This window comes from Helianthus annuus, chromosome 9 (genome assembly GCF_002127325.2).
Source record: "Helianthus annuus cultivar XRQ/B chromosome 9, HanXRQr2.0-SUNRISE, whole genome shotgun sequence".
Classification (NCBI taxonomy): Eukaryota; Viridiplantae; Streptophyta; class Magnoliopsida; order Asterales; family Asteraceae; genus Helianthus; species Helianthus annuus.
The window spans coordinates 5,822,794-5,832,407 of NC_035441.2; the positions used below are offsets into that span (position 1 = coordinate 5,822,794).

Genomic DNA, 9,614 nt, shown 5'->3' on the forward strand with positions numbered 1-9,614 from the left:
CGACTGTGCTGAGAAGGGTTTAATAGAAGTGGTTAGGGTAGACACCTTGGATAATCTTGCCGACCTGTTTACGAAAACTTTCGATCGGGCTAGATTTGAAAATCTGGTCCGAATGATTGGCATGATCAACCCAGAGTAAAATGCTTTCAAAACTCGCATAGAAACTTTATTTTATTTTTTCTGTATAGTTCTTACCGCTTTCGAAAAATTGAAAAACTCCAAAAATATTTTACTTAGTTGTAGGATAAAATTTCAGAAAAATACAAAAACATTTAAAAATTTAAAATGAAGTCGTGTTGAGATATAAGGGAAATGATAGTACATCGGTTAGTCGTATCTGGTGCAGGACTATGGTTATATACATAAAATTAACCGTTAACTGTGACAGCTTCATCATACGTTGCTTCGGTAGGTTTTACGCGTAAATAAGAACCTGTCTTTGGTATATAAACATAATGAACTGCGTAACTTGTGTGGCACATCTCTCGGATATATGGTCTTGGTACCGTAATTTCGTTTGATAGATTGCCGAGGTTCTGAGATACGTGGTCTTTATGCTGTTTATCATCTGGGTATCATGGTTGTTTCTTTTACCGGAAAATAACGGGGACGCAAGTCTAGATCTTCCATGATACCATACATACGTGTAAATATCCTAATTCATGATGCATTCGACCCAAATAAGTGATAAACAATCACATGTCCCACAAAATTATGCGGGAGTCAAGTTCATCCTCAATAAGTGATTCTATCACAAATGACTTGCTCCTGTGCCCTTTGCATCGGAAATTCAAGTTCCTCCTCAATAAGTGATTCTATCACAAAGGACTTGTTTTCAATTCCAAATAAGTGAGTATCTCACATTAGCTTATACGTCAAAAACAGATGATAAATGGTATACTCACCAGTAAGATGATCTCTCGCGCATACTTTGATACGTGAGTATATTCTGAGGTGGGTAAACATAGTTACTGTCAGCTTAATACACTTAATTCCATATCTCGAAAACAGTGTTCAAAAGCGTGCTAAAACTTAAGTGGACCACAATACCGTTGAACGTCTTGAACTGTCATTATCATTCTAAAGGATTAAAGCTGAATACTATGGTTCTTGTGTCGGATACTGACAAGTAAAACCGATATGATTCCTTTGCTTCGATTTTGCAAAAAGATAATTAGTGTAAATACGTTCGTAGGTTTAATTTCCATTTCAGTCAAAAATTGAAAAACCAGAAAAAGATTTTGCTTTCTTGTTTCTATGTGCGAGTTATCTTATTAAGAATACTCTAGGGTTGTGAAAATTGTTCAAATACAAATTATTAAATGTTGGTTGTTTAATATTTCAATTGTTTATTCTGGGGTATTGGAATTTATTTTTGGGATCCAGGTTTGGGCTGATGTCTCTGGGGTCAAGTTTCTTAATCCGGGGTTAAGTGTTTCAGGTCTGGATCGTTCATCTCAAGATGGACGATTTGGAGAAGCTGTGTGCGTCTGGTTCGTTCATCTCAAGATGGAAGATTTGGAGAAGCTGTGTGAGTCTGGATCGTGCATATGAAAACTGGGGAAGCCGTGATTACTGAAAAGAAAGTGACGGAGGAGATTGCTAAGATACTGGATCCGATTTGGCTTGCAAACCTGAGGGAAGCACACTTGAAGAAGCTTCGGCGCCTGCCCCTAAAATACAATGAAGAAGATCGTGTTCTTGCGGACCAGTTTATCAAGGTGGTTCAGTTCTGTGTGAAGAACAAGGTCTGGGCAGGAAGCAGCTTTTCAAAGAGGGTTTGAAGATCTCAAGTTCAATTTCAATAAAGACCATGCACTGATCAACGGGGAGTTTGTTAATGCACTTTTGGTGATAAGTGCATGTCTCCCAATTTATTAGGGTCTTTATTGTACATATGCTCAAAATTGGTCCCAAGATGTTCCTAGGGACAACTTGTCCAAGTTTTAGGAGGATTTCCTTAGTCAGAGTTTTGTGTATAGGACTAAGGTCAGAGTTTTGTATGTGTAGCTTTTGTCTGAGTTTTGTCTAGGCAAAAGGTCTGAGCTTTGTGCTATATGTTTTGTGTCCGGGCTTTCTAGTTAGTCTTGAAAGTCCGGGCTTTGCCTTGTATATAAACTTTAATATGGAATAGACAAGGTAACGATTCTGTGTGAATTTCTGTGCACCTAACCCTAATTGTAGGTCCAGGTTTCGGGACCGAAACCGTGATTTTCATGATAATGTTCAAAGATGGAAGAGATAAGAGAGATGATAACAAACAAACTTTGTATTAATCCGGTAGTAAACATTACAAGTCGGCCCGGTTACATGACAACCGAACTAATACCAAAGAAGTATACATCCGGGGAGAAACCAAGTGGTGATTTCTCCCGGTGAGGTCTCAGACCTCCATTCTCTCTCTAGCACACACTTGTGCTCTCACTCTTATGTTGCAAATGACAAAGTGTTGGTATTTATACCAAAACACAGGCTGCAGGTCGAAGGATCAGACTGACTGGTCGAAACATCATCCTTCGATCAGACAGTCTTCGAAAGATACTCACATACCTCGAATGATATCCTTCGATATCCTTCGAGGTCCATCCTTCGATGGGTATCTTTCGAGCTCATCGAAGGATATTCATAATCCTTCGATGCCTTATCCTTCGACACCAATAACAACACAGCAACTTTGTCTAGCAACACACACACACAGTCAAACCAACAACCCTCTCGTTTGACCACTTCAAACGAGCGGGTCTATACACGTTCGCTTGACCGTTTCACTAACTATTACAAATTCAGCATAAAATAAAACTAATCTATTCGACAAGCATCGGACACAAAATCTGCATCAACAAATTCCCCCTTGTCCGTTGCTGTCGAATGCTGAAAATGCAACTGCAATCGATCTTCAGCCAAGTATTCATCTTCTCTGTGTAGACAAATTCCCCCTTGACCGATGATCCAGGTAAGTAGTATCCTGATGCTCATTGTATAAGATTTCCCCCTCAAAGTACGCGTATCCGTATTGAGTGTTGTGCAATTTCCTCAAAAGGATCAATTGACCGATCTTCCGCTGATCTTCCAATACTCCAACCGGCATATGATAAAGGTTCCATTCTTAAACAACTGCATCAAGTCTTGATCTTCAAGTGTCTGTGCAAAACATTCCACGCTGAACCGTTTGAATCACCAGAAGATCATAAACTCTACCACCTGAGATTGCGTTTAGAATTTTACCGAAGAAATTCAACAAATGAAAAATTTTATCCCCCCATTTCTTTGGTAAGATCTCTAAACCTTAACAGATTCTTTCCACTTCAAAGAAACTGTCGTCAAATGTTCACCAATTCCCTCCACTGAGCGGAACTGTCATCAATCTTCATTGAATGTTCTCGGTTCCGAAAATTCACGAACATGACTTTCTTCTTTGCATAATCTAGTTGAATAAGAACGTCCCCTGGTACCCCGTAGGATCTGACTTGTATCCCCCCAAAGACCAAAGTCTTTGTGAACTCGTTAGGACCGGTATAGACGTTCCAGGTTCATACGTACGTCTTCAAATGCGAGAATATGTCAATAAACAAAATCCTTTCGAACATTTCCGAATAACCGGTAACAATCATAAATTTTGATGCGCGGAAGCGAACATATCGTGTTGTTTTTGGCCCATAATAGTCGCGTTACCATTTTTGTCACTTCATCGGTAACCGTGACTACCCCACAATTTCAAACATCAAGTCTTCATCATCTCTTGTGTTCATCATGCTGCATCACCCCGCGTGTTCCCAAATCCCGTACGAATTTTGATGTTGAAACTTTGAAGCCCGGTATGAATAATCCTTGCGAACACCCGACCCGACTCCAAGTGAATTAAATGATTAACCCCAACACACTGTCTGAGTTCATAAAATTCCACAACACCTGGATCCTTCGAAACATCTGCATCAAACGAAAGATAAACACCAAGACAGCTTCGAAAGATGATCTTTCGAAGTCTTTCGAGCACATGTCACATATCTTTCGAGCATCTTTCGAGCACATGTCACAGATCTTTCGAACACCTTTCGAAGTTGGACATGGCTGATCCTTCGTACACCTCAGACTTGATCCTTCGAAGTCTTTTTGATCCTTCGAAGAACCTTTTGATCCTTCGAAGAACTGATGATCTTTCGAGCACTCCTGTTCATCTTTCGAATCTCCTTGATCGAAGGATGATCTTTCGAGGTCGAAAGTTATCCTTCGATGGTCCTGACACAAGGACAGAAAGTACGACAGGTGTCAGAAAAGTTGATGTGGTAGGTGACCAACTTTCGCAAATTTCGAAGCATGAAAATTTGAAATTTGAATTTTGTTTGATCCTTCGAAATCTGGTCAATCTTTCGATGGACAACCAACATCTTTCGAGACTTGAAGCTGTCAAGAACATCATGAACACGGAGGACTGTTCATCTGCAGATCCGACGAAAACACTTGTACACGTTGTTTTGATGAAGAAAACTTGAGTATTTAAGAGAAAAACATAAAACCCAACACCCGGTTTAGCACAGATCTGGATATCCGGGTCCAGATCTGGGTTTTTCTCATTTTCACCTTTTTACATCTTGAACAAAAACCCACAAAAATCACAGATCTAGAGCACATGTGACTTAGTAAACGGTTAGTTTTACTAAATCGGGCACCATGGCTCTGATACCAATTGTAGGTCCAGGTTTCGGGACCGAAACCGTGATTTTCATGATAATGTTCAAAGATGGAAGAGATAAGAGAGATGATAACAAACAAACTTTGTATTAATCCGGTAGTAAACATTACAAGTCGGCCCGGTTACATGACAACCGAACTAATACCAAAGAAGTATACATCCGGGGAGAAACCAAGTGGTGATTTCTCCCGGTGAGGTCTCAGACCTCCATTCTCTCTCTAGCACACACTTGTGCTCTCACTCTTATGTTGCAAATGACAAAGTGTTGGTATTTATACCAAAACACAGGCTGCAGGTCGAAGGATCAGACTGACTGGTCGAAACATCATCCTTCGATCAGACAGTCTTCGAAAGATACTCACATACCTCGAATGATATCCTTCGATATCCTTCGAGGTCCATCCTTCGATGGGTATCTTTCGAGCTCATCGAAGGATATTCATAATCCTTCGATGCCTTATCCTTCGACACCAATAACAACACAGCAACTTTGTCTAGCAACACACACACACAGTCAAACCAACAACCCTCTCGTTTGACCACTTCAAACGAGCGGGTCTATACACGTTCGCTTGACCGTTTCACTAACTATTACAAATTCAGCATAAAATAAAACTAATCTATTCGACAAGCATCGGACACAAAATCTGCATCAACACTAATCATTGTCTTTTGTCTGGCGGCTGCTTTGTGTGAGTGACGTCATTCATCTTCATCAAGAATACTCAGTGTATTCTTGATTTCTCTCTCAAATCCTTGCATTCTAGTGTTTCATCTGCAGTGGTTGATCATCAGGTGGATTCCGCACACCTGTTGGTTGCTTTAGCTGAGTGAGATCTTGGATTAGGAGGCCTAACAATACTTGAACTGCCATCATTGTCCTTTCTCCCGCTTACAAGGAATAACTTCAAAAATATCAGTCAAGCATTGAATATTCTTAGCCGTCAAGAGAAACTCACCACTCTCCTCCTCAATGGTAATTTCATTAACGAAACACTACCTGCTTCAGGAATTTTAGGGTTTCAGAACCTTAAGGTCATGGAAATCGCTGATTGCTGGTTGTTTGGTCAAATTCCAATTTGGCTGATGTCACTAACAAACCTTGAGCTTATCGACCTCTCCGAGAATAACATCAATGGCAAAATTCCTGGATGGTTACAATATCTTCCAAATCTTTTTTATCTCGATTTAGGTGACAATTTACTCTCAGGAGGTTTGCCTGTAGAGCTTACAAGACTTCCAGCACTTGCATCACATCAAGTTCTGGATCAAGTAAAAAATGATAACTTTGAATTACCTGTGTTCCTTGTACCACTAAATGCTTCCAATTGGCAGTATAATTGTCCAGCCTCCTTCCGCCCTACGCTGAACCTTTCTTACAATAACCTAAGTGGAGACATACCAGTTGAGATCGGCAATATGAAGTCTATTCAAGTTCTTGATCTGAGTAATAACTATTTCTCTGGCACCATTCCGAGTTCAATTTCAAACCTCACAAATCTGGAAATATTAGAGCTCTCTCACAATCTTTTATCTGGTGAGATCCCAACGTCCCTTACAATCTTGAACTTTTTGTCTGATTTCAATGTTTCATACAACAATCTGCAAGGTTCAGTACCAACCGGGCGCCAATTTAACACCTTTTCAAACCAAAGTTACGAAGGCAACCCACGATTATGTGGTCCCCCCATGCAAAAGTCTTGTAGCAAGCGATCAGATCCTTCTTCTCCTCCTTCAGGACATAAGAAAGGCCTTTGTTGGATAATCTTGACATGGGTTGTGGGCTTAACTGGGTCAGAAGTGTTTTAGTCTAATGGGTCAGCATGGAGCATGTGGTAGTGTTTAGTTTGCATGGTTGAAGGAATAAGGAAATTGTCACGTGGCTGAAGAATTGAAGTAATTGGTTTTATATTTTAGTGTTTATTTAATAATTGTTACTAGTTTGACTTCGTGTTTAGGTTGACCGAATTCTATGGATATGCAGTTGAGAAAGTGTACGTTAGAAGGATAGAATAGGTCATAGGTTGAGCCTAGTCTTTAGTTTCAGTTGCTATTTTATTGTTTCCCACGTGATGTGTATAAGGCTATTTATAGCTCTTTTGTTTATTGAATAAAAGCAAGTCTCTTCCATCTTTTCTTTTGCAAGTCTCGTTCTTCTACATATTCATCACTATACATTACCTGTGTTCTTTTGTGAGTTAAACTTGGAGCTTAAATCCTACATTTGGTATCAGAGCTTCGGCTCATACCAGGGATCGTGAAGGGTTCTTCGTGAACCGTAGAGAGAGTCGAACAAGGCACTGTGTGAGCCGTGTTCATGTGAAGAAGAAGACACCAAATCTGTGTGGAGGTGTTTGGCTGTGTGCTTCAGCGATTTGAATAGAATAGATCTGTGTGATCTTGGAGGATTCTTTGTGAATCGAGAAAAATAGATCTGTGTGTTTTGAAGATAAAACTTACTGTGTGTGGGTTGTCTTTATTGAAGGAAAAGAGGAGAGATCTGTGTGATCAAAGAGAAGGAAAAAAATTCTGTGTGAATTGAAGTTTGAGGGGTGTTTGTTTTGGTTGAAAAGTGAAAGAAAAAAAAAGAAAGTAGTATTGGTGTTGCTGTACGAGAAAAAAAAAGGAAAAGATATAAACATTATTAGTTTTATTTTGTTTCTTGATTATTTGGCAGGTAAAGAAAATGGCCGGTGATAAGAAAACGGAAGAAGGTAATACGATTGTACCCGTAAGTAGCCAAGGTAGCAGTAGCATATCGTTGCAATGTCCGAAATTGACGGACACAAATTACACTTCGTGGGCGATTTTGGTCGAAACAATCCTACGGGCAAACGGTCTTTGGGAAGCGATAGATCCGGTCACTGGAGCTACTGTGGAAGACAAGAAAAATTACACAACTAAAGCCATAATTTTTCAGTCTTTACCGGAGGATGTTTTGCTTCTGGTCGCAAAACACAAGTATGCAAAGGACGTGTGGGATTCAATCAAGGTTCGTTATCTAGGGGCTGATAGAGTTCAGAAAGCTCGGCTATCAATTTTAAGAAGCGATTTGGAAAAGCTGAAAATGAAGGAGAGTGAGACACTAGACGAGTATGCGGGAAAGATAAGCGGGATTGAAGCGAAGTTCAAGAACTTAGGATCGACTCTTGAAGACGCAACTATGGTAAGAAAGTTGTTAAATTCCGTTCCTAGGAAATATATGCAGATCGTGGCGTCTATTGAGCAGTACTCGGATGTCGATACGATGCCGTTTGAAGAGGCGGTCGGGCGATTGAAGACGTACGAAGAAAGGCTTAAATCCCATGATGACGAAGAAAATGATCAAGGCCAATTATTGCTTACAAAGGAAGATTGGGAGGAAAGAACTAGGCGGGGTGATTTTGATCAACCCGGACAAGGACGTGGTCGTGGTCAAGGTAGAGGTCGCGGTTATGGTAGAGGTCGAGGTGGTCGGTTCCAAAGCAATGAAGACCGAAAGGATCAAGGTTGGTATAGAGACAAGCGAAACATCAAATGTTATAATTGTCAAGAATACGGACATTATGCGAGCGAGTGTCCTAAGAAGGAAACAAAAGAAGAAGAAGCGAATTTGATTCGAGACGAAGATGAACCGACATTGCTTTGAAGAAACGGGTCGATGTCAAGATTATGGGGGTGATTGTTGGATAATCTTGACATGGGTTGTGGGCTTAACTGGGTCAGAAGTGTTTTAGTCTAATGGGTCAGCATGGAGCATGTGGTAGTGTTTAGTTTGCATGGTTGAAGGAATAAGGAAATTGTCACGTGGCTGAAGAATTGAAGTAATTGGTTTTATATTTTAGTGTTTATTTAATAATTGTTACTAGTTTGACTTCGTGTTTAGGTTGACCGAATTCTATGGATATGCAGTTGAGAAAGTGTACGTTAGAAGGATAGAATAGGTCATAGGTTGAGCCTAGTCTTTAGTTTCAGTTGCTATTTTATTGTTTCCCACGTGATGTGTATAAGGCTATTTATAGCTCTTTTGTTTATTGAATAAAAGCAAGTCTCTTCCATCTTTTCTTTTGCAAGTCTCGTTCTTCTACATATTCATCACTATACATTACCTGTGTTCTTTTGTGAGTTAAACTTGGAGCTTAAATCCTACAGCCTTGAGACGGAAATGATCTTTGGACCACTCCTCGGGTTTTGTTTTGGATTTGGGATCATTCTCACATGTCAAGTACACTGCATGCTGTCAGAAAGAACGATTCTCCCTAGATGGATCCATAGGTACTTCATATGGGCATGATGTCCTTTAGTTCCATAGCAACAGTAGATTTCACCAAGGATGCGGGTGTAGTCATATTGTTCCTTATTAGACTAAGTGTTGTAGTATACGGACTAATGTGTAATATGGTTTTCTATATAAGCACCTCTTATGTAACCCTGATGGCATCATCACAATCTAATACATTTACTAAGTTTATCTTTCCAAAATAATGCAAAAGACCACAAGCATCTCACTATAACTGATGTCTAGATAATAACACCAGGGTTTTTCAGTCAAGCAAACATCATTGGCTTCATATAGTTTTTCTTTTTGCTAGTTATGCTTTTTCTTATTTGTGGAAAGGAATTATTTCTTGATAACGGTGTATTAATGTATAAAGAGATACATCTCAACTATAATAATTTGAATGGAAAATGGAAATCTATTTGTATTAATGTATAAAGAGATACATCTCAACTATACATGATTCTTCCATAAAAAAATAAAAAATTAATGCCAGGCCTGCTCCTGATTGTGAGCAAGAAAAGCAAGACACAGGGGCGTCTGTGTGGTTAAAGCTTCACGTGTGTGGTTAAAGCTTCACATTGGTATGAAAAAAACTGTATACTTCACTTCATTCTGCTGGTACTTACACAGATAAAGTTTGGTTCAACTGGATGTATAAAACTG

At 39.6% G+C, this 9,614-nt stretch overlaps 1 protein-coding gene across 1 annotated transcript; it reads left to right on the forward strand.

Annotated features, from left to right (window-relative positions):
* Positions 1-5,728: 5,728 nt before the first annotated feature.
* LOC110875194 (LRR receptor-like serine/threonine-protein kinase ERL2) lies at positions 5,729-8,318 on the forward strand. Its single transcript, XM_022123393.1, has 2 exons — positions 5,729-6,304; positions 7,368-8,318. The coding sequence occupies exons 1-2, from the start codon at positions 5,729-5,731 to the stop codon at positions 8,316-8,318; spliced, it is 1,527 nt and encodes a 508-aa protein (XP_021979085.1).
* Positions 8,319-9,614: the final 1,296 nt, after the last annotated feature.